Source organism: Sparus aurata, chromosome 1, assembly GCF_900880675.1.
Source record: "Sparus aurata chromosome 1, fSpaAur1.1, whole genome shotgun sequence".
Classification (NCBI taxonomy): Eukaryota; Metazoa; Chordata; class Actinopteri; order Spariformes; family Sparidae; genus Sparus; species Sparus aurata.
In genome coordinates, this window is record NC_044187.1 from 1,749,009 (window position 1) to 1,768,288 (window position 19,280).

General features: G+C 44.9%; 2 protein-coding genes across 3 annotated transcripts in view; both read right to left on the reverse strand.

The window, feature by feature from the left end:
- The window catches only part of LOC115573677 (NACHT, LRR and PYD domains-containing protein 3-like), a 249,496-nt gene that overhangs the window by 80,331 nt on the left and 149,885 nt on the right, over window positions 1-19,280 (reverse strand). The gene's annotated exons all lie outside the window — the stretch shown is intronic.
- On the reverse strand, window positions 13-17,877 carry LOC115575772 (serine/threonine-protein kinase MARK1-like). Of its 2 annotated transcripts, none has more exons than XM_030408107.1 (18): window positions 17,417-17,877; window positions 13,468-13,671; window positions 12,008-12,061; window positions 10,793-10,841; window positions 10,534-10,599; window positions 10,332-10,402; window positions 9,996-10,052; window positions 9,476-9,610; window positions 9,000-9,101; window positions 7,977-8,096; window positions 7,770-7,869; window positions 7,249-7,361; window positions 6,886-7,027; window positions 5,958-6,091; window positions 4,934-5,019; window positions 4,706-4,855; window positions 4,365-4,628; window positions 13-4,051 (listed from the first exon to the last, which is right to left on the reverse strand). In XM_030408107.1, exons 1-18 carry the CDS (start codon window positions 17,465-17,467, stop codon window positions 3,709-3,711), a joined length of 2,241 nt encoding a protein of 746 aa, XP_030263967.1. In that variant the 5' UTR covers window positions 17,468-17,877; the 3' UTR covers window positions 13-3,708. The 2 variants fall into 2 exon arrangements, with proteins under 2 accessions (XP_030263967.1, XP_030264047.1); XM_030408187.1 differs by having other exon boundaries at window positions 17,441-17,875.

Sequence of the window (19,280 nt, forward strand, 5' to 3'; positions counted from 1 at the left end):
GACAACAAATGCTGAAAAAGGTTTAATTTGTGTGGTTTTTATTTAAATCCATCATGGCTACACTGGACTTCTGCTACTCTCCTGTTAATGACGAGCCTGACGAATCAGTCGGTCACCTGGAACACATCACTATCTGAAAGCTGAGGTGAAGGCTATTTTCAAGTAAGAGGCTCAGATTTACAGTCTTTCCCACGTGACTTGAAGGCATCGCCATGTTCAGACATCCTCACCTGTCTCGTCCCCGTCAGACGAGGATGCAGGATTTGCATTGGTTGTTCCCTTCCTGGTTTTAAGTGCTACAACATACAGTACAAAGTGTTCTCAAGTTTCAGTAATGATGGAGAACCATTGCACATTGAACCCTCAGGACCTCGACACTACAGAGACAAGTAGAGCTGGTCAATGTCTCTGTTGATGTGCAGCCAGAGATTACCCACTGAGCAGAAACATCTGCAAGACTTCTATTCAACATCTTCAGTGACGACGAAACGACGTCCACCGGAGAGCCATGAACGTTCTTTTTACATGTTTTCATCATTCAGTACTGACGACCACATGACGTCCTTACAGGGTTTAATATGAAAGGTTTTATACTGTAATGTTAGACGTCTTTTCAACTTCAGTCACAGACGTCTAAATAACTTGTTGTGGTTAAAAATTGAGTTTATATGACAGCAGAAAGCTACAGGCTTATTATCTTATTAAATATTATGTTTGGTCAGGTAGACTTATGTGTCAAGGTTGGATGAACCAAACATGATATTTAATACATCTGATAAATAACTCTCCTGGTAAAGTTCACGCAGCTCCTGAGGTCGAGGTTCAGGGTTTGAATCCTTTGCTGTAGTTTTTAGTTGAATTTGGCGTCATAAAAACTTTAATTTCAAACCACAAGAAGTTCTTTAGCCGTCTGTGACTGAAGGTGAAAAGACGTTTAACATTACATCATAAAATCTTTCATGTTGAACCGTGTCAGGACGTCACAAAGACGTTCATTGTGTCTTTTCAGCGTCGTCAAAGATGCTTCTGATCAGTGGGTGGTGAGAAGAAACTCAACATATACAGATAAAACTGAGAAAAAAAAGAAAAACATCAAACTGCTGATTTCCTCTGGTGCAAGTGGATGCATCAGAAATACAGCAGTACATTCAGAAGGCATTAAGTGGTGCAATAGATACAGAATTTAGTTAATTGACCAGCAAACAGCAATGAACAGGCTTAAAGGACAATTCCAACATCAACGAATGAAACTGAATATCCGCTGGAATCGTCCCTTGAAGGATCAGTCTGGTGGTTTTCTGTTTTTTTGTGAATCCAAAGCCTGAAATTGCAGTTGCACCTCTCAGTTGTGTGTTCCTGGTTTTATCTCACTGCTAAAAGCCTTAATAAAAAAGAACATTTTTAGTGGTGGAAAACAAAAAGAGAAAGAAGACAATGTGGACCAAATAAAAAGACTTTGTACACAAACCACGACTAATCAATACTGTACCTGCACATATTCACCTGGACAGGTATCGTTTTATACAGCAACAATAAGTCAGCTAAAATAACAAAAACACATTCTGTTCTGTCAGCTGTAAATGTGTAAAAAGATTTAAGGAGCTTTACAGTTTGTGTTTGAACCACCTGACGGTTGTTGAGTTTGCACATTAGTACCAAGAGCTCCGGAATTATTGCAATAATATTAACATCAGTCAGCGGGGAGTGAAAGGGCGCACTGCTTCAGGAGGTCAGAGGTCGCAGGCGTCAACAGAGAGGATGTTCACTACCTGACTGCTGAGCACATTTCATGACTCATTACCTCGACTGTAGACTGTGCAACACTCATCATCAAAACTAAAGCTGAGAGGAAAACTTGGTATCTGCTGTGAGTGCAGTCGTCACCATCAGAGAGGCAGCAGTGCGACTGGCTGGAGGACATCCGGGATTCAGGGCACAAAAACGTTTACAGGTTGTTTTAACTCTTCGCCTTAACCGGAGGTAGAATGATGCTACGCTAACATGAACCAGGGAGGAACCTCACTGGAACCTGTTGTGATTCTGATGAACACCTCATACGGTGTGCTCAGACGCACAAATGTGACAGCCGGTCTGTTTTATCGACACGAACAAGTGACTGGCAGGCTCTCTAACAAACGAGGTAGAGGCAACAAACTGATAATCTGAAGCACCAGATTACACAGAACCATCTGGTAACGCGTCGCTAGACTCACAGGCTGATTTCAACCAATCAGATCACCAGTAGGCGAGTGGAGCCAGATGGTAGATCAAACTTTTATAGAGCAAAAACATCTCTTTAATGAGAAGAGGACTGATGCTATCGCGGCTATGCTAACGTCTGGAGGAGCCGCCATTGTTGTCTGCAAACCGACAGTCGACGCATTCAGGGGTTCGATGAGTTTACTGTTAAATCACACCACAAAACAGACAAGAATTAGCCAGCTAGCTTGACAGAGACGGTGAGCAAGGAGGTCGGAGTGTTTACCGGAGAAGAACCACAGCTCATAATCCAGGAAATCAGACATAACCAGAGCTCCAGCTGCTGTGTTGGACTCAAACTGTTAACCCATAGTCAACAGTTCTGATTCTGTTCAGATCTGTTCTGGTGCTGTAGTGTGGGAGCTGCACAGGTAGAGCCGAGGTAACGTTTCACTGACTGTTTACTTGCACTCCAGAGACCAGATTAGTGTTCGCGACCAGGTTAAACAGAAACATTGGAGAATATGTTCACGTGCACTGCAGTGACATCAGAACTCCAGAACCCCGACACACTGCTGCTCACAGAGGCTTTCACATGCAGACTGCTCAGTCCGTCCAACAATGTCCAATCAGCTGTCGTCCCTTTGACCTGATAAAGTTGACCACGTTTCTACATGTTGACTGAATCTGAGGACAGCCATGACTGCAACTCTTTTATGCCCGATATCTTGAGATCACGAGTTATGCATTTCATTACCTCCAGGAAACAAGTTTCAATATCTCGAGATATTCAACATGTTATCACAGCAATACAAACGGTTGTTTCCTTTCATTTCTTATTTTGTAAGTCAGAAACCAGCAGTGCCATGCCAGCGTGCATAGATGGCTTTTTGACAATGACACTGATTTAAGATCAGATGAACTGTCAGATCATTACTGATCTGTACTTCAGTCAAGGCAGAAATTGCAGTGTGTCTTTCTGTTAGTGATAACTTTCTGATCAGATCATTCAGATCAGAACTTTCCCTCCATTAAAGTTCAACACAATTAAACATGTCGAAAAATTGTTTCCTCGAGATAATGAGATGACAAACAAAGCAAACACGGCCGTTCTCAGCTTTTGTAGATGTTCAAGGTTTCAGAAAAATCTGGAGTGCATGTGAACAGTGAGAACAGCATGAAGCCTCCCTCCAGCAGGTAGTGACATCTGGATTCATTCTAACAAACAAACGGAGCGACGGCACTCTGCGTTTGTTCTGAGCCTCAACCTGCTGAATATCTGCTGTCAGCTGCTTTATATTTGGTTTCACTGGCAAACATTTAGTGATAACATTAAATAGTAAGTGTGGTAAGTATAATAAGGTGTAATTTCTTAGAGTCATACAGCAGTTAGCGAGGAGTAGTGCTGAACACAAGATCGCCACCATCACCTGTAGGGGCATCCTTCTGTGAAGAGGAGGAGCAGAGTTATTCTCCACAGAGTTTTCAATGATAATAACAGGAAGTCGTTCACAGCCTGAGCTCGTTGGCGACTTTGGAGGCGATGTTTTTGAAGGCGATGGACGTGCCAGAGATCCTTTTGAACCGCACGCCATTTAGTGAGAGGCGGGGCAGCTTGCACACCTCCATCTCCCACTGGACCAGACTGTCCTGCCGGGCGTCGCCGTGCACGCAGAACAGTGAGTAGCGCTCGCGCTGCTCGTAGTCACAGTTGTTGGCGTCCAGAACCCTCCGGATCTCCTTCATCATGTCCCCCGGCTCCATGGACGAGGTGGTCTTCATGCTCCAGGTGAAGCGCAGAGAGCGAGGCTTGGAGTCCCGGCACTCCTCTTTGGGCTCACCTGACAAACTCCTGGAGGAACGAAAGCCAACAAACCGCCATGTGTTAACCAGCTCATCAACATGACTGTACATATTTACATGTACATATTCATAGTCAAAGCATCTTTGACTATTTAGGAACACTGTGTTAAAGGGCCAGTTCACCCAAATGACTCAAAACAGATTTTCTTATTTGTCTCTATTCAGATGTTTTGGTTGAGTTGGTCCAGGATTGAGATATCTGTCTGCCCCCGTTACAGCTGTTCTGTCTCTGAAAGAGAAACTGCTACTGAGCTTTTACAATGTAAGTTTGCTACATTGTGAACACAACACTTTCCACCAACCTGCGCACAAACTTGGAAGTGATCTTGCCGATGAGGGAGGTGGAGGTGCCGCGGCGGGGCGAGGCCAGCGATGAGGTGGTGTGCTGCGACAGGCTGGGCGAGGCCGGTGGGCCGTTGTAGGTGGCAGGACGTCGGTCTCTAAGCTGAGCGCCGTGGAAGGTGGAGCGGCTGGAGGATCCACGAGGGAAGCGGGTACGGTCCGGCGTGGTGCTGCTGCTGGTGATGCTGAAGGCTGAGGGTGATGACGGAGGCTGCTGGGGGGAGCTGAGGGGGAGGGGAGGGTGGAGTTAACTAGATAAAATGTTTCACAACTGCGAGGACAGAAGGTTCTCTTGACTCACCTCTGATACTCTACGTTGTCGTCAATCGGGGGCAGGCAGGACTTCATGGGATGTCCCGACGCAGACATGGACTTGACATGACGCGGGCGTGTGGAGGAGATGGTTGCCCCCGGCGATGGGGAGGGGGATGCTGCAGGTACCTCAGGTAGACTGAACCACACACAGATTAGTTACTAACCTGGTGACTAACAGAATGTTATCAATGAAAACTCCCAGAATTCCTCTCACCTGCTGTCCTTCCCATTGGTAACAGCAACTGAGTGGCGATCAGTACTCATCCTGTCGTTAACATACGTGTTCCTCCGAGTTATGCTCTGTAACACACACACAGTCAACAGACAGGATGAAGGGTTGTCAGCGCCCCCCAGAGGCTGCAGTGGTCATTACAGATACAACATGTACAGTTTGTCCTGATGGGAGCGCAAGAGGAACAATCATGGAGACGTTGAAATGTAAAGGATTCATTCTCGGAGCTGGACTAACATCCAGACTTTTGTTACTGAGACATAATGTCATGGAACATCAGTGTTTTATGTATGGAGCTTCAGGGCAGCATGTTGGGCTCAGAGCGCTGCCAGAAGCTCAGGTGACCTACGCACAAACCTTTCCATGAACGCCCCCTGTGTGGGCGCAGAGAGAGGAGTGAAGCTGCTGTCAGTCTGGTCTTCAGTGAAGTTGTTCAGTGGACCCACTAAAACATTCGTCATGTTTTCTTATGTTTGTCATTTCTCAGTGTTGTTATAAAGTGTGAGTAAAGGTCATGGTCATAGGAAGCATTTAATCTTTAACAGAGTAGATGTAACTTTCTGTATTCTGGGTCTTTGTACAGGTGGATTCACACTTTAATCTGGATAAACCAGTGCGAGAAAATTGAGGGGTACATTTTCATTCACACACATATCTGAAGATATTAAAAAGCTTTAAGACATTTATTTAATGACAAATAAAATGTTTAAATTAAGGTGACACAATTAATTGGCAACAACGACTTGAGGAGCTTTTCTCTCCTGGAAAATGTTTATAACCTGACAAAGATTCACAGTTGAATCTGCTGATGTAATAAAGGCACTGCAGTTACAATTAAAATTTAAATAACGCGTCTTCTACTGCAAACCAAATCTATTAACAGGTACAAATAAAGGAACCTGAACCTGTCTGTCAGTGAGCAGATGAATCATGTTTGACCTTGACCCTGGTTTAAACTAGTGTCTGCACCAGGACCTGCTTTAGACCACAATCTGGATCCTCTCACCCCTGAGGCTGTCGCTGACCTCCTGCGGTCTGGAGCCCCCACGGGTGAGGCCGGCTCTTCCTTCCTGTCGCTCTCCACGCTGTTGGCATGACCACGCTTGGTGTAGGAGACAGGCGGGGGGATGGAGGGCGCCACTGAGACACAAGACAGAGAGCGTACGAAGACGTTATCCAGATATTAGTCTAATGTAAAGAGACCAAGTACACACAGCTGAAGATGTATAAAACTCCACAGAGGCAGGATGTGCATACACAACTTTAACACCAGGTGTAGCACGCAGCAGTCCATCAGTCTGATGAGTGTGATGTTGTGACAGTCTACTGTCAGGATCACATGTATAGTTTAAAAACCTTCACTATGATCACACAGTGATGAGCGAGTTGTTCCCCTTGTTTTTTACTGTCTGCTGTAAACATGTTTGTGAATCGTGATAATTATAATGAGAATGATCTTTTTGTAAATAAAGATTATTTCCTGTGTTACTGGAGTAAGACTACCTTCAGCTGTGACCTGTTATCCTTCAACCAGCTCTATATAAGAGCTGTAGCTGTGTGTTATTGCTCTCATCATATGATAGCAGCTTTGGCATTGCTAGAGGATTTTACCAAAGCACAACTCAGGCCAGAGCGAGTTTTCAGGGGCCATACTGATGTTCTGGCCCAGGATGATGAAGCTCATCATCATCAAAACTATACCATAAACCACATTTATAATAAATTGTGGGGATGGTCTGATGCACGTGTACAATTTCAGGATGATGGATATGCGTAAGGAAAAGACGTATGTGAGGTTTTTATAAATCTGATTAAAAGACTGCGTATGAATGTTTCCTGTTGGTGTGTTCAGATTTCTCCACCTGAATACACACAGTGTGTTGTTGGCCGTGGTGTTCACACACAGAACAACACTCTCCTTGACAGAAACTCACCATGGTCGCTGAACCGCCGCTGCTTCTGATTGGTCGATACGTTGCGAGAGTGGGCGGGTGACTGACTGGAGCCGTTGAGGTCGCTGGTGGGTCGCGACCTTTGAAGCAGGTTACTGCTGGACAAAGACCCACTGCCCTCAAACTGGAGGAGACACAGAGCAGGGGATTGTGGGTAGGAGACTGGATCAGTTACAGTCAGGACGGACAGGGTTTTGATGGAGCTAGGCTAGCAGTTCCCCCCCAGTTCCAGTCTTCGTACTAAGCTAGGCTAAACATGTCCTGGAGACAGACGTGAATCTGATGTCCGTCTGAATCCTGGAGGAGACAGAGATTTGACTGAAGAGTTGATGTGAGAGAACAAACCTCAGCAGCTTTCCTCCCCAGCAGCAGGTATATCGCCGTCACCTCGTTGTATTTCTGACCCTCGAGTGCTTTCATCACTTCCTCCTGAGGGAAGCCCATCGTCCCCATCAGCTCTGATTGGTCAGAAAAACACAGGATCAAGACTAGCACTCGTAAATATAGTGCTTTGAGCTAAATGCTAATATCAACATGTTAACACTAGCCAACTCTCCGAGGCTGTTGGACAAAAGCGTCTGATACATGTACTACATGTAAATGTAAATCCTGAGATTCAGGTTTACTGTTTACTATGACATGAGAGGAATTTAACTTGTCATGTTAATAAATATCACTAATAATATATAATACTATAAACAGAGGAGGAAGACGTAAAGAGAGTTAAAAAGCATGAACTGCAAGTCTACAACGATAACTAGTAAATAAACAAATACCAAGAAATATTGTGAAAAATATAGAAAATATAAAGCATGTCCACATCACCACAGCTTAATCAAATGTGTGTGTGTGTGTGTGTGTCTCACCGATGCGTTTGAGGTCGTTAAAGTCTTGTTCTGGCTCGTTGTACGATTTCAGCTCCTTCTCCTCGTAGCCGACGTTCATCCATCGATCCTTCATGATTTGCTGAGAAACACACAGACGGCTGAGATTAAAGGAACAGTTCACACAACAATCCTGGCCAATAAAACTCAGATCAGCGTGACATCATGACGATGATAGGTTGGATTTACCTGCAGACTGCCTCGTTTCCCCGGGTTCAGGACCAGCAGCTTCTTTAGCAGGTTCTCACAGTCGGTCGACATGTAGAACGGAATCCGGTACTTTCCTCTGAGGACGCGCTCCCTCAGCTCCTACACACACACACACACACACACACACACACACACACACACACACACGTTAGCATGTCAGGTGTGTCCCTGTTACTGCTGTTGTTGGTGTTAGCATTAGCTGCTGAGCAGACCAGACACCACAGACCATATTTACATGGCGGCCATTTTCCTCTGACATCACACTCAGGGTTGGAACATCACATGACAAACGTACATCACAAGCTGTGAGATGATGAGATTTGTTCTGTGTCGCTGAGTCATGCAGCTTCTCTACCTCCAACAGCTCATCGTTAGGTTTGTCACAGTTCTCAAACTGCACAGATCATTGATTTGTCCAGCACTGACGGCTCTGCTGTTGTCAGACTAATAGCAGAATACGAACCAAATATGAAAATTCATTGAACATATTCAACTTTTTGTTGCTTTCTTCCACTTTTCCTTTGGGACCTTCAGATGTTTTGCTTCTTTAGCTCCATGTGGCCAAGGTACGCTCACTCAGGTAGGAAGCTGCTGTTTGTTATTAATCTAGATCTCATTGGATGATTGTGATTGTGTGCAGAGTTACAGACATTCCACATTTAACATGGCGTCTCTTTGAACAAACTGTTCACCTGATCTGCTCGTCCCTCCCCTGCACACCTGTCTAATGAAACAGATGTGTGTTTTCAAACTCTTCTTCTTCAAAAAATATTCTTTTATAACAACAGCTGGACTTTATCCTGCCTTCTTTCTGACTACTTCAGATAATATTCAGCACAAATAAACAACAGAGACAGAAATTAAGTGTGTTTTTTAAATCTGTCCAGAGTGAACCCTCTTCACAAACAAATCAATAAAGGATCTCTGAAAAAGACAATAAAACAAGCTAACTGCAGGCTGATGCTAAGCTAGCTGTAGTGACGTAGCTTTCTATAACGGTACCTTCAGGTTCTGTCCATCGAAGGGCAGCGAGCCGCTGACCAGCGTGTACAGAATCACTCCCAGACTCCAGACGTCCACCTCCGGCCCGTCGTACTTCTTCCCCTGCAGGGTTACAGAACTACATTACCCAGCAGCCCACTGGTTTATAACAACAACACACTTCACTGTCCTGGAGGAGGAGGAGGAGAAGATGAAGAAGAAAGTATATAGAAACATTATAAATATAACGTATTCTATAACGTGTACATTAGTGCATTATTATGGAGTTGCACTTCCAGCTGAATCAATAAAGTTGTGTTTGAATATGATGTCACTTCCTCCCTTTTAACAGTTGAACACAGTTTAAACTTGTCAGATCCAGAATATTGTTACATGTTGAAACCAGTCGGAGGTTCTGATGAGGTTCTGGACGGTTGGACTGAAACACAGTGTGTGTGGTTGTCGTGCAGGTGTGGTGGGCGGAGCCAAAGGCGCACCTGGAAGAGTTCAGGAGCAGCGTACGGAGGAGATCCGCAGAACGTGTCCAGCTTACTGCCCAGCGTGAACTCGTTACTGAAGCCGAAGTCGGCAATCTTAATGTTCATGTCGGCGTCCAGCAGAAGGTTCTCGGCCTGAGACACACGTTTATATTCACAACACTTTATTCACTGAACAAACAGACCTCAGCAGTCACACAGCAGCAGACATTCAGTCATCACTGATCCTCAGACGGCACGACGGAGACAGAAATATGTAGAGAAAGTAAATAATTAACCTCAAGATCACGAGGCAGGAAGTACAAAAGTACACATTCACTGTAACAGTCAGTGTTGTGCTTTAAATAATACTGCAGTGCTGTCTGAAGGGAGGAGTACAAGTATCTGATACATCTGTAAGAACACACTCAGTGTTTGTCTGTATGAAAGTAAAAATATAAAAGAAATACACAACATAAGACACATTAATGGTGTGTGTGTGTGTGTGTGTGTGTGTGTGTGTGTGTGTGTGTGTGTGTACCTTGAGGTCTCTGTGCACAATCCTCTTCTGATGACAATACTCCACAGCTGAGACAATCTGATGGAGGAGGAGGAGGAGAGGAAGAAGAAGAAGAAGAAGAGGAAGAAGAAGAAACAGTTATCATGACAGTGATGATGACGAGCATGATGAGGTCATGCTGCAGCTGCTGGTGGACAGGGTGTGTCTCCACTGTCAAACCAGCGAGCGTCTCAAAAACCTCTGATTAACGAGTGGACAGAGAGCCCCTGAACGCACCACAAGACCACGGACGAGGACACACAGAGGATTCTGGGATACTGAGGCCCTGAGAGGCACGCAGACATGAAATAATCTCACCTGGCGAAACTTTGCTCTGGCCTCCTTCTCCTTCATTCGTCCGTGAGCAACCAGGTAATCAAAGACTTCACCTGAAGACACAGACAGACATACAGACGGACAGGTGAGCAGATGTGTCACACCTCAGCTGGAGAATAAAGTCTCTGAATGACATCACTGCTCATGTGACCTGCTGACAGACAGACAGGTGAGCTGCCCTTACCTCCGCTGGCGTACTCCATCACCAGGTACAGAGTTTTGTCCGTCTCAATCACCTCAAACAGCTTCACTGAAAAACAGCAGCAGACACATACTGAGCTCTACTGGAGGAGGAGGAGGAGGAGGAGGAAGAGGAAGAAGAGGAGGAGGGGGAGGAAGAGGAAGAAGAGGAGGAGGGGGAGGAAGAGGAAGAAGAGGAGCAAGAAGAGGAGGAGGAAGAGGAGGAGGAGCAAGAAGAGGAGGAAGAGGGGCTGCAGACTCACCGATGTTTGGGTGGTTGAGGATCTTCATCACGCTGACCTCCCTGAAGAGCTGCAGAGAAAGATATTTTCTTAGACGTCACATAAACACTGACATGATGAAAAGAGTCGCATCAGAACCTCTCGGACCCGATGGAGTCCGTCCCTAATTGTTCTGCGGGAACGTCAATCAAGAGTGACATAGCCATAGAAACAAACCCGTCCATCACTGAGACAAACAGACTCCATGTTTCTACTCAAAGTCAGAAAGAAGTTCATGTAGAACATTTGCTGAATGAACAACAAGGTCCAAATAATGCAGAATGAGTCAGAGACAGAGTTTCACAGAGTTTATAAAGTGTCTCCAACTCAACAACTCACTAAACTGACACATTTGTTAAGGGAGTCTGGGGACTTTCTCCACGGGGACAAAGAAGGAGCCTATATTGTTACTGTTTAGTGTGTTTGTAACATGTGACATGTTTAGATCAATAACATGTTTCTTCTTTCATAAATGGAGTGTAAATGGTGAAATCAGTGTAAACAGTGTGTTCAAACAGCTGATCAATGTTGGCAGGTAAGACTTTAGCACTTTAGACACAGAAGCAGACAGGCTGGTACAGACATGCTGCCACAAACTGACACTTTTTACAAGGAGACAAACAACTTCAGCTGAAAGATTTAATGCTGAATTTACAACAAGGACACAATGACTTACAATCTGTCACACACACAGTTTCACTATGTTAGAAAGTTTGTTTTAACTCTACGACTCTTAAAAATCACTACATTTGTTAATGGAGTCTGGTGAAGTTGTGGATGAAAGTTGGCTTCATTTATTAAATTTAATGCTGAATTTACAAGAAGGTGACACGGATTTAGAATCTGTCATAGATATAGTTGCATAATGTTTATAAAGTGATATGCTGCTCAACAACTTCTAAAATTGGCTGATTTGTTAATGGAGTCTGGTGATGTTGAGGATGAAAGTTGGCCTCATGTTTTATATTTGATGCTGAATTTACAAGAACGAGACAAGGATTTAGAATCTGTCACAGACTCAGTTTCACAATGTTATGAAGTTTGTTTTAACTCAACAACTCTTAAAATCAACACATTTGTTAATGGAGTCTTGTGATATTGTAGCTATCCGTGATGTTATATCTACTGTGTCATTTGCATCACAGTGATGCACATGGAGGTCAGACAGGCAGACAGACAGACAGACAGGCAGCGTACCTTCTGCAGACTGGTGGGGTTCAGCTGAGTCTTATCGATGATCTTGATGGCGACCTGCAGGAGGGGACGACACAGAAACATCCCGATGATGTCATGAAATTCAGATCAGGTTTCTACTGCTCGTCTGTTGGAGGACGTTTGTATCAGGAGGCAACGTCAGATAATTATTCTAATATCTGGAGGTCGACCAGCTGTAAGCACGTGACTGAGACATGTGTGTGCTGCTCAGACACTTTTAATCACCTTTATCTAACTAATATTATTACAGCAATCTGTCATTAAACATCTGTCTGTCTATTGCATGTGCAGATTTTTAAGCACTTTACGGATCGAAACAAAGAGCGATTGAAGAGTGTTTTACAGGAAAACACTGAGTCAGCAGGATGAAGGTTTGACTCAGGCTGGAGTCCAGAAACTGATTTAAAGATGATCAATGAGTTTAAAACGGAGCACAAACATGTTGAGTTGGAAACTTCCTCCACCGTCCAGAGACACAGGGCTGCTGATTGGACGGCTCCTCTCAGGAAATTAATCTTAAAATAAGTGGAAATCGTCTCACACACACACACACACACACACACACACACACACACACACACACACACACACACACACACACACACACACACACACACACACACACACACACACACACACACTCTCTCCCTCTCTAAGCTGCTGACGTACGCAGTATCAATAATTCATCCTGAAGCTGCCGGTCGTAACGTTTGCAGCAGATTTGACCCGCCTGAGATGACAGAGGCTCAGGATGTGTGATGCTTCTTGACTTTGCTCCAAACAAGACTGAGTAAATATTTTAATAATCAGAGTCACACGTGAAGAGATTAAATCTCACGACGGGACGGATATTATTTTAATACTGTGTGTTTAATAGTGTGACTCCAGTAAAGCAGAGGAGCTCCATCAACATCAGCGACTGTTAGCAGCGTCTGTTAGCAGAGGCTGTCAGCAGCGACTGTTAGCAGCGACTGATAGCAGCATCTGTTAGCAGAGACTGTCAGCAGCGACTGTTAGCAGCGACTGATAGCAGCGACTGTTAGCAGCGACTGTTAGCAGCACCTGTTAGCAGCGACTGTCAGCAGCGACTGATAGCAGCGACTGTTAGCAGCGACTGTTAGCAGCACCTGTTAGCAGCGACTGTTAGCAGCGACTGTTAGCAGCGTCTGTCAGCAGCGACTGTTAGCAGCGACTGTTAGCAGCGACTGTTAGCAGCATCTGTTAGCAGCGTCTTGCTCTCATGTCATTGACGATATTCCTGGAAAGTGTCTGAAAACAACTCATTTTTTGTTTCCTCGAGGTGACGCTGTGTTTCTATGACTTCAGGAGTCACAGAGCGTTTGTGAGCCGTCTCAGTCACCTCACTCTGCATCTGTACCTCTAATCCACCTGTTAAAGTCACCTGCTTGTGTTTGAGACTGGACTCTGTGTGGTGTTCTCACCTCTCGGCCGGTCAGTGTGTGTCGGGCCAGTTTGACTTTGGCGAAGTTGCCCTTGCCGATAGTTTTCAGCAGGCGGTAGTTGCCGACGTGCGGCTGTTCGTCGGTGACGGAGGCCACGGAGCTGCGACATGGCGGCAGACTGTGGCGGCTCGATGATTTGGTGGGTGGAACTGGAGGCTCGGGGAGGCCGTCTGAAGTCTTTGGCTGAAAGAGACAGAAACAGATTCATAATGAACACTTGGGTGATCTTCAGCCACACTGAGCTGCATGTCTGCTTCAGAGGGAACTGAACAAGACTCAGGACGCAGGAGTAACTAAATGGTTTGAGTCCTCGTCACATGGAAGGACTCAGATAAAGATCATCTTCCAACAGATGACACTGTTCTTCACTGCTCAGGGAGAACAGCTGAGGACTGTTTTTGGAGGATATGGATTAGTTTTTTTGTGTTTCCTTTGTGGTTTGGCATTATTAAACTGTTCGTAAACCCCAATAAACTCAATCTACACTCGCCAGAATCAGGAGCATGTTTAACATCTTCTCCTGGATCATTGCCTGCAGCTACACACGTGGTTTCACTGTTCAACGTTTTTTGAAAACAACAATGGCGGCTCATCAGGAGGTTAGCGCAGCTGCTAGCATCAGTTCTGTCAGAACTAGAGCAAAGAGCCACACTGAAGGCTGTGTTTTCACTCACTAACTGCTGTGTGCTGCTGTTCATCTGATTGGTTGAAGTAAGTGGCTCTGTGGCTCTTCCTGAGGTTTCTTCCATTGTTTTTTTTACCTTGCTAAAAGTTTGTTTTTTTCCATCAACATGTGAAGTTTTTCTTCACTCGAATCGAAGGTCTAAGGACAGAGGATGTTGTTCACTGCACAGATTGTAAAGCCCACTGAGGCAATGTGATTGTGATTTTGGGCTATATAAATAAAATGGATCTGATTTGATTTCTAAGTCCATGACAGACGGTTCATCCAATGACCTGCCAGGTACGTTCTGAAGGCGCCTGCCTGTTTCAAACAGAGTCTCCAGTGTTGTTTGTGTTGTTTCTCACTCTGACACTGATGCTACAGCAGCAGCTACGCTAACCTCTCTGGTCGTCTTTCTGCACCTCGTTGAATTATGGTGACTTTCAGTTGTTCTCAAAAGCCTGAACCCAACATGAACTCTCATCATTTACATCAGATGGAAGCTTAGATTCTGTTCAAGCACAACCGCTCATCTCATCATCACACCTCAGGCAGATTTACACCTGGATGTCGGTCAGATCCTTCTCCACAGCTCACAGATCAGCTGAAACTCTGGCGTTGGTGTACGATGTGCTGCTGACCGGCGGCTGTCAGAGGAACCGGAGCTGATGGAAACCAGTCTGACAGCGTCTGAACGGGCCGGAGGAGTCGACAGAACACCTCTACTGTTACACTGTGACATCACAACGCACCGCTGCTGACACCCAACACCGACTGAACAACAACAACAGTCAGTTACAGGAGATCATATTCAGGTCAGACATGAGACTCCAGGCACAACCCATTTCTTTCTTCTGTTCAGACGGCACAAATCTGTGAGTCAGAGTTGAATCCACAGATCAAAATGAAATCGTTGTAGCTGAAGCGATCAGCACATGCAGCAGACGTGATCACAGACGAACAGACACTTTGTTTCCTGCCGTCTGAATGTGAGCAGTTCCTCCTGAGGAAGAACGCAGCGGCAGTTTAAAACAGGAACTGCTTTTTATTTATGGTTCAGTTTACAGACTCCAGCAGCTGCAGACGTCCTCCTCCGGTCTGTTGGTCCAGCAGAGCCCAGCGACACCACAGAGACGGATTTCTATCGGTTCAGATTTCATTCGTGAAGGGAAGAACTAAAAAAACTTATCTTTCTTTGACCGGCTGATTTAGAGACTCTAGACAAGAGACCACAGAGATCTGAACAACAACGACAACAAGAACCACTAGAACTCTACAAACTCTCCACAACAGATCACCTGACACTCACGTCCACGTCATGCCGTGATGAATCATTAGCCAGCTACACCTGTAAGGACTCTGTACAATCAGTCACCTTCATCATCCTGTCCTGCAAACACCGGACAGACAGGACGGGTTCTTCAGAAACAACATCAGAAACATGGTTTTCTTTGTTCTGTTTGGGCCCAACGTTCTGAAAACAGATGGATAATATCATAAACATGTATGATTACACGCTGCGATGCGACACAACAGGTGAACTTCAGGACCGATTCTGTGTTTGACAACAAAGACGACCGCTCGTCATTAAAACTAGCATCAATTAGCCTGGATGCTAACCAGGATGAGTCAGGAGGATCATTATCCTGCCACCCAACCCCCAACACACACACACACACACAGCAGGGGGTCGGAGGTCAGAGTTCAGGGGGTGGTGCTGGAATCCCATAGTGATCCTGTGCGTTGCCGTGGTGACGGAGGAAGCCTCCAGAAGCTGATTTCACACTGATTCTTCTTCATGTGCTCCACAGTCTCAGTGTGATGGACTGCACACGACACAGTGACAGGGTCAAAGGTCACAGAGGTCACAGAGGGGGGCGGGGGGGCGCCGTGTCTTTAAATGTGACGACTGAGAGTTAAACACATCTCCTGATACGACCAGCTGCAGTGTATTCTGGGAAACAATCAATAGTATCCAGACTGCAGGAGCCGGCGGAGCTGCTGAACGCCGGACGGGTCAAAGATTCAGACTGAGGACGCGAACACACGAGTTACACTGCACAGGCTCGTGTGTGAAGCAGGTTCTGATGTTCTGACTGGTTCTGAACTGTCTCGACAACTAGCAGGGTTCCTACACCTGAGTCAGAGCCACCGATCCACCAGTCCAGTTCTGATCAGGTTCAGGTTCAGATTCAGAGCTCTTCTAATCATTACTGTTGATCTTGTCTGAGAAATTATTCAAACTGTAGATTAAATTCTGTATCTCAAATGTTCAGGGAAAAGTCCGGGTCCATCTTTCTATCTGGATCAGCACCAGCAGGTAATGCGGTCTGCTCTGGGCCGAGTGGAAATCTGTTCAGCAGATCTGGTGTGATCCGAAACAAACTGAACACAGACCGACCAAACACCCAACTTCAGTTACTAGTTACAGATTACTGCTGTATCAGAGTCAAAGTAGCAGTTATTAAAAATTATTTATTAATGAACAATGTGATTAATAAAACAGTGACTCTGATTTTGTCCTGACAGTTTACAGTATAAACACATGTAGATGTTTGAGTTTTCTTCTGAGTCGACTTATCTTTTGTTAAATATTCATTTAAAAAGGGGCGCTGTCAAGTTCTGCAGAAAGAATTCAAACACATACGTTTTATATTTATATTTGATTATATTTTAATCTTTACAATATTAATGAGGTTATAACACCAACCCAATTAATCTACAGATTGCTTCTTTAATCTACAGACTGCTCCTTTAATCTACAGACTGAACCTTTAATCTACAGACTGCTCCTTTAAACTACAGGCTGAACCTTTAATCTACAGACTGCTCCTTTAAACTACAGACTGCTCCTTTAAACTACAGACTGAACCATTAATCTACAGACTGCTCCTTTAAACTACAGACTGAACCTTTAATCTACAGACTGCTCCTTTAATCTACAGACTGCTCCTTTAATCTACAGACTGCTCCTTTAAACTACAGACTGCTCCTTTAAACTACAGACTGCTCCTTTAAACTACAGACTGAACCTTTAATCTACAGACTGAACCTTTAAACTACAGACTGCTCCTTTAACTATTTTAACTCCTTTCAAAATAAAAGACAAACACAGTAACTTGGATGAAATAATTAGTAAAGTAAACATCTAGTGAACTAATGGAACAGCCTGGATAATAAAGCTCGTGCACGTTGATCGGAGTGAAATCAGCTCCATGAGTCACACAGTCAGTCATCAATAATCGATAATCGGAGCCTCTCTACCTGGTCGGACTCCCTCTCGCTCACCGGGGTTAGAGGCATCCTGCCGGACATCTTCCTGCTCGCTTCAGTCCGGAACACGCATCTCCTCCGCCGGCTGCTCTACAGCATCTCTCCCCGGGAACCAGGCCACCTCAGCGGGGCTCGGCTGGGAGGCTCCGCCGGCCGGAGGCAGAGGGAGGCCGGGGCGGCGGCTACAGGAAGGCCCGGTGTTTGCGTCGGTGCGGGAGAGAGTCCCGCATGGAGACAAAGAGGGAGAGATAGAGGGAGGAAGAGGAAGAGGAAGAGGAGGAAGACGAGGAGGAGGAAGAAGGCAGCAGAGGTGTGAAAGTAAAAAGCTTTCCAGCAGCTTCCGGTGGTTGATCAGGTCAAACAGCAGCACTGCGGAGCGAGAACAGACTGTGACGTCACAGCAGAGCTCCTCCTTCCCGACATCCTCATCCTCATCATCGTCATCCTAAAAATATCCCAGCATCCTCCTCAGCTCGTCCACCCGGAAGTCTTTTATTTTGTTACATCTGGGTTTGTTGATGGAGGATCAGCTGCTGCAGAAAACAACAAGCACTTCCGGTGTTTACTAAACACCACAAAGTAAAAGAACAACATGTACTGAGAGATTTCAAAGTAAAAGTACAACATGTTCTCAAGGATTTCAAAGTAAAAGTACAACATGTACTGAAAGATTTCAAAGTAAAAGTATAATCCCGAACATGTAATCAAGGTTTTCAAAGTAAAAATACAAAATGTAATCAAACATTTCAAAATAAAATCCATGCAGGAACAACGGTGACTGTTCTCGCAGGTCCGGAGTAAAGAGAGTCTGACTGGACGTTGTTACTGGGAGGTGTAGCAGTTGCATACAAGAATATCAGCAGAGCAGGGAGCTCAGAGGAAGGTCGATTAGGATTCAATGACAAATCTTGGTCGTTAATATGTGACACAAACATTTATAACTTTTATTACAACAAAGTCCAAACTCCAGTCTCAGGTCATCGGTCCTCCAGAGTTGGAGTGTACCTGGATCACAGTGCAGGTATTCTGTCCTTCTACAGCGTCTGTTTACATTAAGAGTGTTTATTAAAGTTCAAATTTCTGTTCTCTACATTTATGCAAATGAGTGCATATTTAATGTGACCACCTCATTTACAACAACAAATGGAGGACGTTTGATAGGAGTCCGTCTCCTCAGGACCGCGGATTCAGTTCTGTTTCAGTCCAACTCTTTTCTTCTTTGTTTCTGTTCCTCACCTGTCAATCAAACATTATGGGCAGGACTTTGACGTGTCATCAGTTGTCTGTTTTTTATGCTGCACTCTATGGTCTTTATTAGTTTAGTTCACCTGAGCTGACGTTTGTCTGCATGAAAATATAATAATAATAGTAATAATAAACTTTATTCATACAGCGCCTTTAAAAACAGAGTTCACAAGTTCTAAGTTCTGTATCGTAGACAGCTGGACCTGTTTCAGTTTGTTGAAGACATTTCACCTCTTATCCAAGAAGCCTTTTCACCTCTAACTAACTGGAGGAGCAGCAGAATTTTAAACTCTGTGTGGGAGTGTCCTAACATAGTGGGGGGAGTGTCCTTACAAAGTGTGGGAGTGTCCTAACATACTGTGGGGGTGTCCTAACATAGTGTGGGGGTGTCCTAACATAATGTGGGAGTGTCCTTACATAGTGTGGGAGTATCCTTACAGTGTGAGAGTTTCCTTACATGGTGTGGGACTGTCCTTACATAGTATGGGAGTGTCCTTACATCGTGTGGGAGTATCCTTACATAGTGTGGGAGTATCCTTATATAGTGTCAGAGTTTCCTTACATGGTGTGGGAGTGTCCGTACATAGTGTGGGAGTGTCCTTACAAAGTA

What these genes read in the sequence shown, in the direction of transcription:
- LOC115575772 (XM_030408107.1), bottom strand. Translation starts at nt 17,467, where the DNA reads ATGTCCGGCAGGATGCCTCTAACCCCGGTGAGCGAGAGGGAGTCCGAC. An exon ending in CTGCTCCTGAACTCTTCCAG is followed by an intron (nt 9,102 to 9,475) that starts GTGCGCCTTTGG and finishes GTAACCCTGCAG; the next exon opens with GGGAAGAAGTACGACGGGCC. An exon ending in ACTTCCAAGTTTGTGCGCAG is followed by an intron (nt 4,052 to 4,364) that starts GTTGGTGGAAAG and finishes TCGTTCCTCCAG; the next exon opens with GAGTTTGTCAGGTGAGCCCA.